Below are 17,552 nucleotides of genomic sequence, written 5' to 3' on the forward strand. Positions count from 1 at the left end.
ATATGCAGATAACTGACCTTTTAAATCAACCACTGAGCATTACAAAGGTTCCCTAATGCATCCAAAATACTCACTACAGGGGGGGTTAGCTTAAAAGATACCGGGGTTCCTCACTTTGTTTTAAAATGTTTTGTTGGCTTAAGGGGGCTGAGCTGAGAGTTTAACCAAAACAAGGTGGCTTTTAAAGGCAGTTAGTGTTAGTGTTTTTAATGCTACCCAAAGTAAAAAAAAACAAAACAGTTTTTTCTTTTAACTCATCTTGACAACATTTTTCACACGCACACATAATTTAAGAAATCTGACATCATACGCACTCAGCTGTTTCTTCGACAAACTATAACCCACAATGGCAACATATGGGAATTTTGAAAGTTATTTAGTAGTCATAGTCATAATGTAAGATTTTACAGACTCTCATCATAATAATTATTAAAACTAAGGAAAAATACAGGGAATAATAGGAATAGTTCCCCAGAGCAGCTTCTTAACCAAAATTATGCATTTGATTGATAGAAATCAGATATAGATATAAATCTTATTGGCCCACACAGTCCAAGAATAACTGATTATGATGCCTTTTCCCCCACTTCCCGCTGATTTCCCCCCAAAAATCAGCATCCCATCATTTGGTGTTACAGTTAATTTCACAGTGTCACAGGATACAGCTTTCAACATAACAGAATAGGTACCAGCATGATGTGTCCTCTTTGCATGCTACAGATAAAAGAGGGCATGACAAAACATTGGTGATATTTGCCACCTGTGCTTTTAAGCGGTATTTACAGTATGTGGTTATATTTAACTTGGCCACTAGAGGGCAACAAACATCCATATTCACACAATAATGTGAATAATAACCTGCACAAATAGGCCTCCAGAGCGTGTGCATCATGGGCACACAAAGGGGTCCACATCTACATTCGGCAGTGATTCATTTAAAAGCCCGTTCACCTTTTGTGTAACTTCGCTAATACCTCATCTTGGTTGCATCTCGGTGGATGTGGGCAGCGTTTGGAGACAATGGCAAGTTATTATGATAATCAAGCCAATTAAAGTATCTCACGAAGCCGTGCTCAAGAGCGTGAACCTGTGTCTCAGCGCCACTGAACCCTCCTACTTTATAATGACTGTAGAATCCAGTGTGCCATCTGCTGGTGTAAAAGAATATGTGCATTGTGGGGTCTGGCAGACAGGTTCTCCAAATAATAAGATTAGCAAGAAAAAAAGAAAGATCTAAACAGATCTTGGCATGATAAAGATTATGGAAGGAAGACGGTACTTAGAGTTTAAATGATTAGAGACAAACTGCAGCTTAATTAAATTATTTCATGAAGCATCTCTTTGGAAGCAGGAAATGCCTCTGTACCTCAAAGTAGCTGGACATTTTGGATGCGAATGCGAATGTGTAAAGTAACTGATGGAGGCCCGTAAATCTGATAATTACAGGGATTTTTTTGTTGCACTCGAACGCGTCTAAGCAAATCGCAGCATTCGCGGCGAGCAGGTGACTATTTTGTGTAAATTGATACGTAAAGGTTCAGAAAGGTAACAAAAAAATCTAGAATTTGAGCAGGGCTAGTTGGCAAACTGAAAAGCGTGAATGGAGGTCACCGCAGACAGTGAGTGAGTCTCGGCGGAGACACAGAAAGGGGGAGAGGGAGGACGGACAAGCGGCCAGCCGCCTTCAAAAATGGCGTCTCCGGAGGAAAATGAGTAAAAAATATTAAAACGCGGCCTGCTTTCTTTAGACTTCCTCGTTTGGGCTTTAAGGTTTTTCGTGCTCTGGTGGATTTTTTTCTCTCGTGAGCAACCTCGTCGTCGCTTTTACTTGTATGTACCAAAAGAGAAATATGGGGAGCGAGCATTTGGGGAAATAAAAGCAGCCCCGTTTTATTTTGATGCGTCGTTACTGACAGCTAGCATCTGCTGCTAGCTCAACAGCTCTGCTCCGAAAGGGGGGTGGGAACGATTTTGCATGCAAGGGAGGAAAAAAAGGGGGAAGAGGTTTTCAAATTGTGGATTTCTTTGCTCGTCTACTGGGGCTGATTGCTACCAACGTGGCTTGTCGATTGCAATCTTTTCTCGTGCTAGCAGCCTAGCCAAAACTAGCCGAAAGAAAAGGGGAGGAGAGACGGTGGAAAAAGGACGCATTCAAGTCAAATGTTTATCAGCATTTCGCCCATCGCCGGCCAAATCCGCGGCATCTTCATCATGACCGTGACTGGTTTCAGACTAAATCTGCATTCGTGGAAATGATAAATGTGAAAGGCGTAGGAATAGGAGAAAGACTGGCTTTTTTGGAGGTGGTTGGATTATAACCCCGTAGACCCCCCTCTTTTTTTCATCCAGCTTTCTCCTCCTCCCCTCCATTTCTCTTTCAATATGCTGTTTTCCACTCCTGAGGACTTGCTTATGAAACCGGGGAAAATAGTCTGAAAACGAGAACGTGAGAGACTGGATTTTTTTTTCCGTAACCTGCCCTGCGACGTTCTCGTTGCTTTCATCCTCATCGCACACACTGTACACCACATAAATGGATAGAAATTACCCGGGAACAGGATTCGGTGATTTGGGCGCAGGAGCAGGATGGAGTTACGAGAGAACGGCAAAAGCAAGGTATGCATTGGATTCAGACAATGTGCATGCATTAGTGCTACTTTGCACGGTGTGACCCATGTAAACAAATTGTCGCCATTCACGTATAGACCCATGCCTTGCTATTATGTGTAATGCATTGTCATCCAAACAGTTGCATAGTAATAATATTATAAACAGGAATGGATGAGTGTGTGTCGTGGGGGTGGGCGGGGTGGAGAAAGGAAAGGTAGGGGAAATGAACTGAATGTGATTGACAGACGTGGGTTTTTTAGGTAGACCTGGCAGGGTGGAGGAGGTAGTAGTGGTGGTGATGGTGGTGGGGGGGAGGAGGAGGATGTCTGGAGTATCCATAGGAATTATTGTTCCCTGTATGCAGGCCTGGACACAAACCCCCGATAGATGGATAGAAATTCATTGGATTGATAGGATCTGGGAAAGAGTGCAGACGCAGCAAAGCCATTCCAGCAGCACCCCCGAACAGACATCAACAAGATGAACTGATGCATATTAACGAGAGGATGCATTTAATTAAAGATTTCTTAAATAACCACATCTTAAAGAGGCGAAAAAATGGGGAAGGAAATTATTCACACAAGGCTAACGCAACAATCATAATTGAGGTTTTGGCTGTCTTTTTCGCCAAGCATGATCCAAATTGTGGGGTTTTTTGTTTTGTTTTTTTTAATTTTGGATGATTTGGGTTCATTTGCATAATAAATTGCCCCACATTCACTCTTGTGTCAAACATGCAGCTTGTCGTTTGCCTGAATAGTAAATTTCAATAAAATTAGGCCAAGGGTGAATGCATTTGGTGGTAGTAAAAATCGGCTGGACCCTGTAAGAATGCCTGTCTTTTTTTAGCTTTGATTAGCCCTGAGAGCTAGCGCTCTGTTGCAGGGATGTGTATCGAGGCCTGTGCATGCAAACGTCATTGCCTCATGTATAGATGCACATGTGTGATATTTAAACCCAGATGTAGCAGCCGGATCACACTCGAAAGCCTTCGCGGTCCCTCGGGGAATAATATTTGATGAAACAAACCTAGCTAGTTGCTGATGTTTGCATGCAGCTTAGCATGCATTTGCGTCGGCTTGCACCATCCAGCTGTTAGCTCCATCATCATAATCAGTGCTTACAAGCATATTAATCAGTTGTCTTTGGTGCTCAGTAAGGAAACTGTATTTTTCACTCGGCGCACTTCCACGCGTTGATTACACATGCTTTATGTAAATGCAAGGCTGGCCTTGCAGTTTGGGCCTAGTATCTGCATTTCTACCATAGCTGCTGTGCTCTGCTAGGCGGTGCTAACAGCAGCACAAAATGTTAGCATGTCATCTGGTTAGCCAGGCAGCCACGCATTTCATCTCTCTTTTGTAAAGCACAGTACTGCCAGTGGAAGCTTTTAAGATTTAAGCAGGGAGTTGATTTAGATTGGGGAAATTACAAATTATGCAATGAGTGTGTCTTCTGATTTCATTATAATAATTGCAAATTAGCTGTTCTTTTATTTTTGCATAGCATGTATACAGCTGGTTTTAAACATTTGCATATGGTTTAATACATTTGGATGTAATGAACAATTCTGTAATCCAATGCTTATCAGAGATTTGCTTTACACCTGTAGATCACGTCCAAGAAGCGTGAAGATATTAAGGGTATGCCCCTAATGAGTAGGGCTGGATGTAACATCATTCATTAAATGAGCGACCTGCATATTAGATGTGTGTTTTTAAAAGGTAGACCCCAGATCAGGAAGTGTTTCCTCATGGGTCACGTTGTGAGAACAGATTATGTTTTCATAAATTCTCATATGAGTGAAATTACTGACAGTTCACAACCCCTCCTCACCCGTCCTCTCTACTCCCATGTCTTCCCAGTCTTGTATATGGGAGTTCCAGATCATCCCACCCAGAGTCTGAGCTCCTTCACCGGCAAGCTTACGCCACCCCTCACCCTCTGCAGGGCTATGCCACCAATCACCACCCAGGGAGCTCTGGCCAAGGCGGAGCTTGGGGAGCAGCTGGACGGAGTTTGGGTAAGATAAATGTCATACCTTCCATGTCACCACCATAAGGGGCCCTGGCAATGAATTATTGTGTCTGTCCATACAGGCCCTGGCAGATTATTGTCATTGAAAAATGTGCACATTATCGCTTGGATGAGTCAAACCCTTGGATGTTGAAGCTTGTGCTCATTCTCATACGTTTTTTGTTTTTTTTTTCCAATGGCTTATGAGTTGTGTATTTTTTTAGATACAGCTGGAACTTCTACAGTTCCCTTTTATATTCTTTGCTTTACATCAGGTTTGCCAAATAAACCTCTTGAGAAGTTAAACCTAATTTTCTTACTTTACGTACATCTGAGCAACTGGCTTTTTTTTTTTTTTTTTTGTTAAATTGATTGGTTGATTGATCATTTTTATTAATTAATTAATAAAAATTATCAATCTTGATCTTAATCAGTGAATAAATGTTTCATTGTTCTGCCTTTCTTTTCTAAAGGTTTGTCTGGGCTGTTTGATACTGGCCTCCACCACGCCAGCCCCTCTGCTCCCGATGCCTCTGTCATGAATCTGATCTCAGCCCTGGAGTCCCGGGGTCCCCAGCCTCCGCCCTCTGCCTCCTCCCTACTATCCCAGTTCCGCACGCCATCCTGGCAAACAGGTGGGGCTATGTTAGATCTTCCCTGATGTGCTGACATTCAAACAGGCCCCGCAGTCAATATGACATTTAAAAAAACGCCCAATGTTTGCCCATCATTATTATTCTGAGTGTGTGACTATGTGTGTTTTATCAAATATTTATTGTACTTGTCTATAGTTTTCCCTTTGACTTGATTAATTTTAAATCCTCTTTTTTGTTTTACTAATTAATTTATGTCAGATTTTGAAATGATAGCTTGAAGGTTACTGAGTAATTTTGCAATGTCTTCCTCTTCTTAACAGCGATGCACACGCCTGCTCCTCCTGAACTATTCATCTCGGGAGCCCTTCCTGGCTCTGGCTCTTTTCCCTCCTCCTCAGCTCTATCAGCCTATCAGCATCCGGCTTCCTTCTCCAGCCGTTCATTCCCTGGTGCCTCCCTTTCCCTCCAGGACACACCCACTTTCAGTCCAACATCCAATGGTCTGCTCTCCCCACATGACCCCCTAATACACATAAAAGCCCCATCTCAGTCAAGTCTGGGATTTGATAGACTCCTGTCCTCACAGGGTGCTGCTGCAGCTGCTTACAGGGGCAGTCAGGATCCCACAGGTGCCACATCAGCCCAAGCGTCCTCTGCCAGGCACCTGCAGTCACACCAGTTCAACTTGCTGTCGTCACAGCTACAGGATCAGTCCTCCCAGCTGTATAATCCGTCAGTCTTTCCCTCAGCCCAGCCCCAGCCTCAGTCTCAGTCCCAGTCTAACTCTGCTCAGGAGAGGGCCGTGCCTCGGCAGGACAGCGTTATCAAACACTACCAGCGCCCCACGCCAGCTCAGTCGCAGCTCTCGTCCTCTGCTGCCCACTCTCTTCAGCACTACCTCGGCTGTTCAGGGCCTGGGTACCAGCAGATCGCCACCCATCACAGGCATGCCGGACTTTCTTGCAGTCCGTTGGGAGACCAGAGCCCCTCATCTGACCACAAGCCCACCTCCCGCACTGAGCAGTATCGGTCAATTAATCAGCCTCCCTATTCTTCCTCTTCCTCCTCCTCCTCTTCCTCCTCAGCTGGGAAAGGTACCAAAAGCAGCTCAAGCAGTGGCTATTCTTCTGGCAGTTCTGCATCATCTTCCAGAACTCCTCACACTCCTCCTTCGGCTTCATCCACCTCCTCTTCCTCCTCTTCCTCTTCTGCCACCTCTGGGGCTCATCCTTCCAACTCGATTCCCACCTCCACTTCCAGTGCAGCCCCTTCCAGGCAACAGCCACCCCCTCAGCCAGCTCCGCCTCCTCCAGCCCCTCAGCAGCAGCCTCCTGCCACCTCTACATCAGCTCCCCAATCTCTTCCAAAATCCTGCCTCTCAGGCTATGGCTCTCCTGTCCCCCCAGTGAAGACCCCCACATCTGCTCTAACTGGTCAGACCCCACCGCAGCAACAAACACAGTCATATTCCCCTAATCAACCCCCCACATCTCACCTGGCTCAGTCCTACGGAGGCTTTAGTTCACCACAAGCTCAAGACTTGAGCTCAGGTACTGGAGGGAAAGGCTATGGAAGTCTGGGAGGACGAAGCCAGTCTTATTCCACTGATCTATATGGAACTGACTCTGCTTATGGATCACTTCCATCCTCTCTGGGTGGAGCTGGAAGCCCATCGCTAGGCTATGGAGCCCCAGGCCACTCACCTGCCCTTCTAAGGTCAAGTGGTTCGTCAGGCAGTGGAGCATCTGGGGGAGGAAGCAGCAGTGGCACAGGAAGTGGAAACTCTGGGTCAGGGGGAGGAGCAGGAAATGGTCTCACCAATGAGAGAGGTGGAGGAGGTAGTGGAGGTGCGTCTTACCATATCCCAGACTCCAGCCCCTCTCCATCAGGCAACTCTGGTATCATCCGTCCAGGGTTGCACTCACCAGTACCCAACTGCCCTACTCAATCTCCAGGAGGACCAGGCTCAAATAAATACATTTCCTCAGTTCTCTCCCCGACTTTCTTAGCCTCCCCACAAGGCTTCCCTGACACCAGAGGTCCCAGCTCCCAACCTCAGTCGTATCACTCCACCTCCTCCAAGACGAAGGCGGACACTTCTATGCTAGGCGTGGGTTCTCAGAGATCTCAAGAGGAAGTAGATGACGATGATGAGTTCTTGATCCAACATCTGTTGCAAGCCCAAGCGAGCCCTGCTCCTCAGGCTGCTCATCACCATCCTCAACAACAGCCCCAGCAGACATCTCAACAAACACAGCCTCAGCCCCAGTCAGTGCCCCCAACCACTGATTCAGGCAAAGGGATGAGCTATGACATGAGTAAGACTCCTGAGGAGAGGTACCACCCTCAGAGTGTCATACGTACCCACAGTGCCACAACCACTGCTGGAGTAGGAAATGCAGGTTCTGGAGGGTCCATCTCAGGGCTGGATAGCCAGCTGGAGATGTCACTGAAGAAACAACAGCAGCAACATCAACAACACCACCATCAACAGCAGCAAAGGAACGAGCGCTCCGTGGGAAGCAGCAGGAGCAGCGGTGGGAGAGGCAGCGCTGAACAAGTACACTCCCACCTCCATCACCATGATAACTTAGGCTCCGTAGTCCACTATGGCCGGGGCGACCCATACACTCAGCACTCCCTCGCTCCCCAGCACTCCTCACACACTCAACATGTGTCCTCACACTCGCAGATACCACCACACACCCAAATGGAGCTCCAGAAGAAGCCACAGGAGCGTGCAGAAATCCCTTATCCACGGAAAACACCTGAGATCCAACAGCAGCATTCCCAGTCTCAAGCTGCTGCGTCCCTGATGGACTCTCCCACCGATCAGTCTCGTCAGCCACCACATCTGCTCCAGTCGGTGTTGTCTCACACCACCCGCAACAAGATGGAGCCCCATCCACAGCACCACAAGATGGACTCTCATCGGCAACACCAACAGCATCACAAAATGGACTCCCATCCTCAGCACCAACAGCACCAGAAGATGGACTCCCACCAACATCAGCAGCACCACAAAATTGACTCTCATTCACAGCATCAGCAGCACCATAAAATGGACTCTCTCCCCCAGCAGCAGCAGCACTCTATTAGCCAACAACAAGCTGTAATGGATAATACTGGTGGGAGACTTGGCTCGAGTAAACACCAGCCTCAGTCTCAGTCCCAAGCCACCCAGCTCCAGCTTCAGCTGCAGTCCCAAGCTTTGGAGGTAGCAGCGGCTCACTACAACCACGGGCCCCCGCCACATCAGCACGAGCAGAGCCAGGTCAAACAAAGCTCTGTGGTCTCTTCCCTGGACATGCTGGAGCGCTCCCTCTCCCAAACCTCCAGCACAGACGTCGCAGTTGCAGAAGACAGACGTGGCGGACCGGGCAGCGCAGGAAGGAGCGGAGCGAGTGGCGAGCGCCACCGACAACAGCAGCAAGAGCAGCAGAGGCAGCATGCGCCCCACCATCAGCCTCCCCAAACCCACCACTCGCAGCAGCATTCAGCCTCTGAACTCCACTCCTTCCTTACGGAGCCTGACATCGGCTTATCGACCCCGTCTCACATGCATCACCTTTCCCAGCACCACGCGCAGCAGCAGCAGCATCCGTCCTCGCAACACCAACAAACCCACTCTCACCACCCACATACACAGCCCCACCCTCAGCAGCCTCCTCACCCTCATCATATACCCCCACCTTCTGCTTCGGCCCTCTCGCAGCCTCAGCCTGACCCACAGCAGCCGCTCTCAGCCCAGCTCACCCCTCAGCAGAGCCAGCTGGACCAGCAGCGCTCAGAACAGCACCAGTTTGACACGGTCAGCCCCGTGGAGAAAGCAGACCAGAATCAGCAAAGTAACCGCTTTGTACCCTTAACGTCTATCTGCTTCCCAGACTCCCTGCTTCAGGATGAAGACCGCTCCTTTTTTCCAGGAATGGAGGACATGTTTTGCGCAGAGGACTACAAGTCTAGCTGTGCTGGTGGTGCAGGACCAGGGCAGGAAGAGATGAATGAAAGCCACACCGGGCAAGAAGGAATGGATGCACTGAAAGCGGGACAGAGTGCAGGTGGAGCAGGGGGAAGCAGTGGCCCAAGTTATGACATAATGGGTCATCATGGTGGAGACCAGGGTTATGAACCTTACTGTCATGGCTTGGATGAACCTTCCAACAACACCATGACCCTGGATCTAGACTCCCTTAAAACACATGAGCTGCCTTCAACTGTCAACACTGAGCAGCTAGGTTTGATACAGTCACAGGCCCCAGCGATGGGTATGACCTCCAATACAGCTGGTCCCAACAATTCTGGAGCTAAAATGTCCTCAGGGCCTGGAGGAACTAACGCGGGACCTGGTTCTGGAGGTCTCCAGTCTCCCATTTTTTGCTCATCTCGTCCCAAGAAGCTCCTTAAGTCTAGCTCTTTCCACCTGTTAAAGGAGCGCAGGGACCCCAACACACTGCCTAAGAAAAGTTATGCTCAAGAGTACGAGTTTGAAGACGATGAGGATAAAGCCGATCAGCCAGCTGACATCCGGCTGAATAGCCGGAGACTCCCGGACTTGTTGCCGGATTTGGTGTCCAGCTGCAGAAAAGGAGGAGGAGGAAGTGGCTCTCTCAGCCCTTTAATGGGTGACATTGATTTCTACCACTCCTCTGGCTACTCGACTATGGGTTCACACACACTCCTGCCTCCAGAAGGACCCAAGAAGAGAGGCCGAAAGCCCACTAGGCCCAAAAGAGAGGGTCCTCCAAGGCCAAGAGGGAGACCCCGCATCCGTCCTATGCCTGAGCCGTACACTCCAAGAGGGATGATGGGGGAGATGGGTGGAATGACAGTAGGAGGGGGATTCAGCGTAGAGGGGCGAGGGAGAGGTAGGGGCCGTGGAAGCCGAGGCAGAGGAGGAAGAAGGGAGGATATGTATATAGAAATGAGCGGGAAGGAGCCGGATCAGATGCACCACCATCACCTCCATCAGCAGCAGCAGCCGCCACAGCAGCTCCATCACCAGCCACAGCAGCAGCAACAGCAGCAGCATGAGCCAATTCCACCTCTCAAGGTCAGTGGGATTCTGCCAGGAAAAGGCAGGTTTGACGCTGATAAAAGTACAAAGCAAACACTAGTTTTTTGGGTTTTTTTGTTTGTTTTGTTTTTTTATTGTGGTCTGATGGTGGTCACTGTAAAATCCCATATAAAAGAAGGGGTTCACATATAAGCCCTGACTTTAAATAACGCAGATTTACTGATGTGATAGCAGGGAGTGTTACCTGTGTGTGGATGCTTCTTATTGGAGTCGTGAGCCAGCTGAAGGTTGCTGTTTGTGTTTTGTTTTTTTCCCTCTCTGTCTCTGTTTCATTATTAGTCACTGTCCTCCATTTTTTTCCTAGTTATTATAACTGATTATTTCTTAAATTTAAAATTAATTTATCTTAGGTTTCTAGATTTTTGCCAACTACGCCTTTACATTCATGCAAAAATACAATTAATATGAGGTTTATTCTCTTTTTATTTTCAGATCAAGTTACCCATTGGTACTCTGTCCTCCTCTGATGCTTTGCTGAGGACAGATTCTCTGTCTGGCACGGACCCTGCTTTGTCAGACGGCTCAGTTGGCTCTGCTCCCTCACTTGGTTTAAGTCCCGGACCTCCCTGCAGCACTGAAAGCACCAGAAGTCAGGACAAGATCAAACAGAAAAGCCAGATGATGGGTGAAGGAGTGGATGACGAGGGGCTGGAGGAAAGGGTAACAGCTACAGGATTTCATTTTCGCTGTGTGAAAAAGAAAATGTTGAAAATTGCTCAGGCTGAATTTAAATGAAAATAATTTGACTTTGTGGCTCGATAGTTTTTGTATTTGATCTGAATTAGAGGTTCTTGTTTTGTCTTTCTTTTAGGGGGATGAGAAGGACTCTGAGTCCAAGGCTGGTTTTGTTGCTTCATTTCTGGATTTCCTGAAAACGGGAAAGAGACATCCAGGCTTGGACATCTCACCGGGAATGGAACCTGACAATGGTGAAACTTCACCCTGTAAATCAGGAGGACTACGCTCACTGTCTCCTGCACCACCTCCACCACCACCACCGCCCCCATTCGGGGATGGTGAAGGTAATGGAGGTCTGGCTTTGGGCAACTGCCCCAGCCCCAAGCGTTTAGAAGATGAGCTAAAGAGGAATCTGGAGACTTTGCCCTCTTTCTCCTCCGATGAGGAGGACTCAGTGGGAAAGAACCAGGACCTCCAGAAGAGCATCTCCTCAGCAATTTCTGCTTTGTATGACACTCCTCAGCTGACATCAAACATCCAGCCCCCGCTACCGCCTCCCCAGTCTCAAAATCAACCAAGTCAAGGCCCTCTTACACCCGCAATGCAGCCCCCGACGCTTAGCCCACAGCCTGCCATGCACACCCCCCACACCCAGCCCCAATCCAACGAACCAGATGTCCTTCAGCCAGAAGATGTAGACATGAATGAGAATAAGGAGGAAGAAGAGGAGGAGGAGGAAGAGAATGAAGAGGAGAGAAGCACCGGTGGCGATGAAGAGAGTGATATGACGGAGGAACCACAGCTGGAGACCCTGGGTGCACCAAAGCTTGATGGTAAGAGTGGGAGTTGCCTTTTAGAAATTTAGTTTAGAAATTCCTTTAATGTGTTTGTTAAAAGAATTAATGGTATTGAATTTCTTGTCCCTCCTTCCTTCCAGCTCCTCTCCCTGAGATTCCTCCAGAACCCACAACTCCTGAACCTCCCTCTGTTCCTCCATCTCCTGCTTCATCCTCGTCTCCTTCTCACTCTCCCCTCCCTCCTCTCTCGCTCCCCTCACCCCTGCCTCCAGCAGAAGAACAACAAGAGCAGGAGGACTCCCAGCCTCCGAGCCCTGTCGCTCCCACACCTCCTTCCCCCCCACCTGCACCTCCCACACTGGCTACTATCCCACAGCCTGCCACCCCTCCTCCTCCCCCTCCTCCTGCTTCAGCCCCTACTCCAGCTCCAGTCTCCCCTCCTCCTTCTGTAGCTCAGAAGGAGTCTCCCATGCCATCTCCCGAGTCCCCCGCCTCTCCAGAAGAGCCCCCAGCTCCTAAGATCACCTCGCTGCATCTTGCTCAAAAGCAAGAAGATGCTGCCATTGTTGGAGAGAGCGAGGAGGATGAGAGTGAGAGTGGAGGGGAGGGCATCTTTAGAGAAAGGGATGAGTTTGTGGTGCGTGTGGAGGACATTCGAACACTCAAGGTATTTATATGAATCTGTGAATTTTTAAAATTTTTTTTTTTTTTTTTTAACCTATATATTAATCTTTATGTGGCTACGAAGGCATCAGTAGAGTTTTAAATACAGTAAAATAACTGATTGTGTGTTTGGATACAGCTGGCCCTGCAGACTGGCCGTGAGCCTCCACCCATCTGGAGGGTGCAGAAAGCCCTGCTGCAGAAGTTCAGCCCAGAGATCAAAGATGGGCAGAGACAGTTCTGTGCCACAAGCAATGTGAGTTCACCCCACGCCCTCGCTAATGTACCTTCAAACAAGTCTGTTTATATGCTCTTTAGTGTTCTAGCCATAATATCATAAAATAATGCAGTGTATGATATACAGGCTTTACGCCTGTCTGTATTGTTATATCATCTTCAAATTTAATGGAACTAAAAATTGTTCTTCCTTTTCTGGCTCAGTATCTTGGATACTTTGGAGATGCTAAGAGGCGCTATCAGCGAATATATGTCAAGTTTCTGGAGAATGTCAACAAAAAGGACTATGTCAGAGTGTGCTCCAGGAGACCGTGGCGCAGAGCCACACCTGCTCTCAGGTAAGAATGTTCTTCATGCTGAAACCAATGCCCATAAAGAATTTGAAACAAACTAGAGTAGATCAATGATGCGACTACCATCCAATCATTTCAGATATTAGGGAAATGCATCTACAGAAGCTGGTTGTTGATGATCGAATCATCACCGTTTTTCTGGACTTTTTAACAATTGAGGACAGGATGAGTAAAAACCCCTCAATGTTATACTGTGTTGTACTAAATAAAATTGATTTCCTCATCCTACAGACGTCAGTCCCTCCCCAGAATGGCGTCCCCTCCTGCCACTCAGGTGCCATCAAGAGTAGTGGAGAAAGAGGAGAGAGTGGCTCCACCAGTCCAGCGTGAACAGAAAGAGAAAACAAGAACGGCGACCACAACAACCACGACGACGACAAAAGAACCACGAGAGAGGAAAGATCTCTCAGCTGCTGTGACTAAAGCTGAGGAGAAGGAGAAAAACCGGGACACAGAGAAAGAGAGGGAAAAGGAGAAGCGGGTGCAGTCGCAGCAGGAGAAAGCGGAGAAACGTGCAGCAGAGCGAGGTAGGACGAAGGAAGACAGGAAAGTGGTGGAGAGGAAGGAGAAGGAAAAGGCCGAGCGACCACCCAAGTCCAAGCCAGCCAAGGTGAAGGCAGAGCCGCCGCCCAAGAAGAGGAAGAAGTGGCTGAAGGAAGTACCTTCATCATCTGACTCAGACTCATCGGACGAGGCAGCTAGCGAAAATGAAAGTGAGACCCTTCAATTCTTTCACTGTAGATGTGTTTGTTTTGGGGTTTTTCATATTTTAATTAGTGTGATGGTAGAAGACTCCGTTTAAAACTGGTTCTCACTCACAGTGCCAGTGAAAGGTGGAGTGAACAACCGTGCCATGAGGGAGATGTTCAGGAGTTACGTGGAGATGCTGGTGAGCACGGCCCTGGACCCTGACATGATCCAAGCTCTGGAGGACACAGACGGTGAGAACCGCGCACACATCCTTCTCAACATAATTACCAGTTTTATGTTAACTGGAAAATAAAGAAATAATTATCAGATGCAATTATTAAGTGAGAAAATCTCTGCTCTAACTGGGTTAGCCTGTCTGGTAGCTCACTTTTCTCTAGCTTAAATATCTGCATTGAAACAACTGGATGGAGGTATTTTCATAAGCAGAAAGTTTGGGCAGGTTGAGTAAACATCACCGTTTCTGTCAAGTATCAGCTGCCAGGTTTTAGGTCGAAGCCTCCGGCTGGACAAACAGCCCACACGTTATGAGTTTATGAGCAGTCCAGATAAACCAGTTGTGACAGGTTAGGGGGGGAAGCCCTGGGAGTGCATGAAGAACTGCAGCCAGGGAGAGCTGCTTTCAGTTTGCTGCTGGCATTAAAATGATTGGCAGCTACATGAATGATGACTAATGAAACGTCTTTTACATTGATTGGCCATCAGATGAGCTCTACCTCCCTCCGATGAGGAAGATTGACAGCATCCTTAGCGAACAGAAGAGGAGGTTGTTGAGGAGAGTCAGCATGAGCTCTCAACACCAGGTAATCTGTGAATGTGCTGCTTATTTTTCTGTCCCTCTGGCTCACATAATAGAAGGTAATAAAAGTATTTTACACTGCTCTGTTTTACCGCCTGTAAAATATGCTGATGTTTGTGTTGGAAGAAACCTATTTACACTTTACACAAAGTCAAAGTGTCTTAAAAGGTATTTCATTTTCTTCTGGATGGATCTTATATCATGTTAGTCACCTCTAGCTTACAATAATGCCATTTCTGCTTCCTGTGCTACTTTTGTTCACCCAAGACTCAGATTGCAGAAGGTTGCCACAACACACCAAAACATTAGTTTGTCATAATAAGAAGATTGGAATGAGGAAAAAACCTGTTTTTGTTTATGGAAATGAGAGGATGCAAATTTAATGACGGATGCCTTAAGGGTGACAAGGTGGTTAAAACTGGTGGATGGATCTCATGCTTGACTTGACATGAAGTTGTTTACTTGTTTGAGCTTAAAAAGCTGTTAAATCTGCATAAATTTTTTTTTAATATTTTTAACCAATTCATATCCAGATTTTTAATTATTATTGTATGGAGGACGTTTGAAAACCACTAGACTAACAGATAACTGACACTATTTTCTTAACTAATATTTTAGTTTAATTTTTATTTCAAAAGTATAGTATTTATTTTTGTATTAGTTGAATACAATGGTTTAGCCAACTGATAACCTTGGTAGACCCTGTAACAGGATGCCTGCAGGTAAATGAAATGATCCTTGAACTCGAGGACACTGGTGTTTTGTGTGTGACTGTTTTGTGGCTGTTCCTCATTGCCCCTCTCTCTACAGGAGGTCCTGCATGCTTACCCCCAGATAATTGTAGACCCCCTGGATTCAGGAGTGGTGAGGGTCCGGCTAAGCGGTGATGCTTACAACCGCAAGACCCTCAACAGAGTCAAGAAGACCCTGCCTAAACCACAGGTGTGCATTATTTTGTGTTTGCTAAGCGCTATGAATAGTTAGAAATCCCAGCGTACAGCAGTACATCTGTGCACAGTTCTGTGAAATTTTGTGTGACTGTAAATTTTGTCAATCACAAAAAAGCCTTGAACCACGGTAGTCACTGAAATCACTACACTGACAGAATTAATCATTACTGTGAAGGGTGGTAGGTGGACACAAACACCTGTTGCAAGTTTCCAAACCCAGAACAGCAACACTTAGTTTTACTTTACTTTTTTTTTTCTATAAATAATCTCACTAAAATTGACTCCAGCAATAATCCGAGTTCTTTTTAATAGGACCTTAAATTGTCAGCCGAGTCTTATCGGATCTACAGTCTCTACCACTCCCTGCATCATTATAAATACCACACCTTCTTACAGTGCAAGAAAGAGGTAAGAAACCATATTGTTTCTGCTCATTTTGAAGCTTCTACTTCCATGTGTTTGGTTTGGTTACAATTGTCTCTCCTTCCATCCCATTCTCCCAGACCAACACCATTGAGCAGGCAGCTGAGGACCCGGGCCAAGAGGAAGTGGTGCAGCAGTGCATGGCCAACCAGAACTGGCTGGACAGCCTCTTCAGCTCCTTCATCGAGCTGCTCACGCTCAGCACCAAAGCCTGATTCAGCCACATAAAGACACAGACAGTGAATTAAAGTAAGAGTATTTGAAAACAAAAAAGGAAAGAGATGGATCCTACTGTACAGCCCCCTCCCCCTCCCCTCTTCAAATCTCTAAGGCCCTTGATGAACACGAGAGGGTCTGTTGACGTGACCTCGGACACTGGCCTGTTTTTTTTTTTGTTTTGTTTTTTTTTTTAAATTTGTTTGTTTTTGTTTTCTTGTTGTTGATCAATGATTAAAGAAATGTCTTACTTTGTGAGAAGGGGACCCCCACTCGTGGTCACGGGGCACCAAAGGGTCAGGAGGAAACTGATTGTTTTACGGGAAAAAAAAAAGGGAGAGAGGCAAGGTGGAAGGACAAAGAGGAGGATCGCCAAGTCAACGTGGGAGCCACTGACATCCTGTTAACTGTGTGTCATAAAGACAATAGCTCAAAGAGAAACTATTACCGCTTAGTTTTTACATAAATTATTTTTTGAAAAGACTAACATCAGCTGTTGGCTTTTGAAAAGATTAGAGGAGGGCGAGGATGCTTTTTAAAAACTGCGTGCGCCGCAAGCAGACTCACTCGTCGGCAGACAGAAACCTGAAATGTGTTAATAAACGCTCTCTCTCTATCGCTATCTCTCATTCTGTGCTATGTGAAGGGCAGCACCAGTCAGCTGTGTGATAATATATAAACACATTTTTATTATTTATATGAGGAGGTTTTTAACTTAAGCTCTCACAAGTGCTGGTTTGCTGCCCTTAAATGCTTTTTTTGTTTTTTGGGTTTTTGTTTTTTTTTATTAAGAGTTGTTTTCCACAGGTTCAGTATACAATCATAACCCACATATCCAAGTCGTCTTCCCCTCTATCCAAAAAAGACCAGACATTGAGACAGACATGTATCAAATACAGTGGGTGTAAAATAACAGCAAAAGGAAAAAAAAAAAAAAAAGGACGGGGAAAATAAGGAGACTCTATTTGACTCTTTACATTGTTGTGCTTCAGTTCAATCATCATTCATGCAGGTGCAAAGAAAAAGAAGTAAACTGTCCATCTCCCACATGGGAAGGAGGAGTATAAACGAGGAATATTTAAACATGAGATAGGCATTTCATTTTTATCATTTTGATGTTTGTGCATACTATGACTTATTTTGAAAACAATCTAATTTTCCATAAAAAAAGGAAAACAAAGATGTGTAAATACTGTACAGTTCTTGATGAAATTCTTTGTCCTTCTGTACATTAACTCTCCTGTATTTGAGAAACAAATAAAAGCTGCAAAGAACAAATGGTTTCATTTTCCTATATATACACACACACACGCAGGTGTGTGTGTGTGTGTGTGTGTGTCCATCCATTTTAGCAGGGACATCTCAACTTATTGAGACCTTAAGAGGAAGGTCTGTTTGGGTGGCTCTTATGTTTAAAATGAAAGTCCCA

General features: G+C 46.3%; 1 protein-coding gene across 2 annotated transcripts in view; it reads left to right on the plus strand.

Moving 5' to 3' along the window:
• Window positions 1–17,401, plus strand: part of prr12a (proline rich 12a) — a 24,247-nt gene extending 6,846 nt beyond the window's left edge. The window contains exons 1-15 of one of the 2 annotated variants that reach the window (XM_085284369.1): window positions 1,188–2,616; window positions 4,476–4,633; window positions 5,100–5,261; window positions 5,543–10,275; window positions 10,732–10,959; window positions 11,111–11,810; window positions 11,915–12,441; window positions 12,577–12,693; window positions 12,879–13,012; window positions 13,259–13,740; window positions 13,849–13,968; window positions 14,441–14,538; window positions 15,345–15,476; window positions 15,797–15,892; window positions 15,988–17,401. In XM_085284369.1, coding sequence (XP_085140495.1) covers window positions 2,534–2,616; window positions 4,476–4,633; window positions 5,100–5,261; window positions 5,543–10,275; window positions 10,732–10,959; window positions 11,111–11,810; window positions 11,915–12,441; window positions 12,577–12,693; window positions 12,879–13,012; window positions 13,259–13,740; window positions 13,849–13,968; window positions 14,441–14,538; window positions 15,345–15,476; window positions 15,797–15,892; window positions 15,988–16,122 — 7,905 coding nt within the window. In that variant the 5' untranslated portion in view covers window positions 1,188–2,533 and the 3' untranslated portion in view covers window positions 16,123–17,401. Of the gene's footprint in view, window positions 1–1,187; window positions 2,617–4,475; window positions 4,634–5,099; window positions 5,262–5,542; window positions 10,276–10,731; window positions 10,960–11,110; window positions 11,811–11,914; window positions 12,442–12,576; window positions 12,694–12,878; window positions 13,013–13,258; window positions 13,741–13,848; window positions 13,969–14,440; window positions 14,539–15,344; window positions 15,477–15,796; window positions 15,893–15,987 lie in introns of those variants that run through there. The other variant, XM_085284370.1, reaches the window with a different exon arrangement.
• Window positions 17,402–17,552: the final 151 nt, after the last annotated feature.

This window comes from Mchenga conophoros, linkage group LG8, assembly GCF_057382185.1.
Source record: "Mchenga conophoros isolate Kocher_MC1m ecotype Shallow Benthic linkage group LG8, M_conophoros_male_GT1.1, whole genome shotgun sequence".
Classification (NCBI taxonomy): domain Eukaryota; kingdom Metazoa; phylum Chordata; class Actinopteri; order Cichliformes; family Cichlidae; genus Mchenga; species Mchenga conophoros.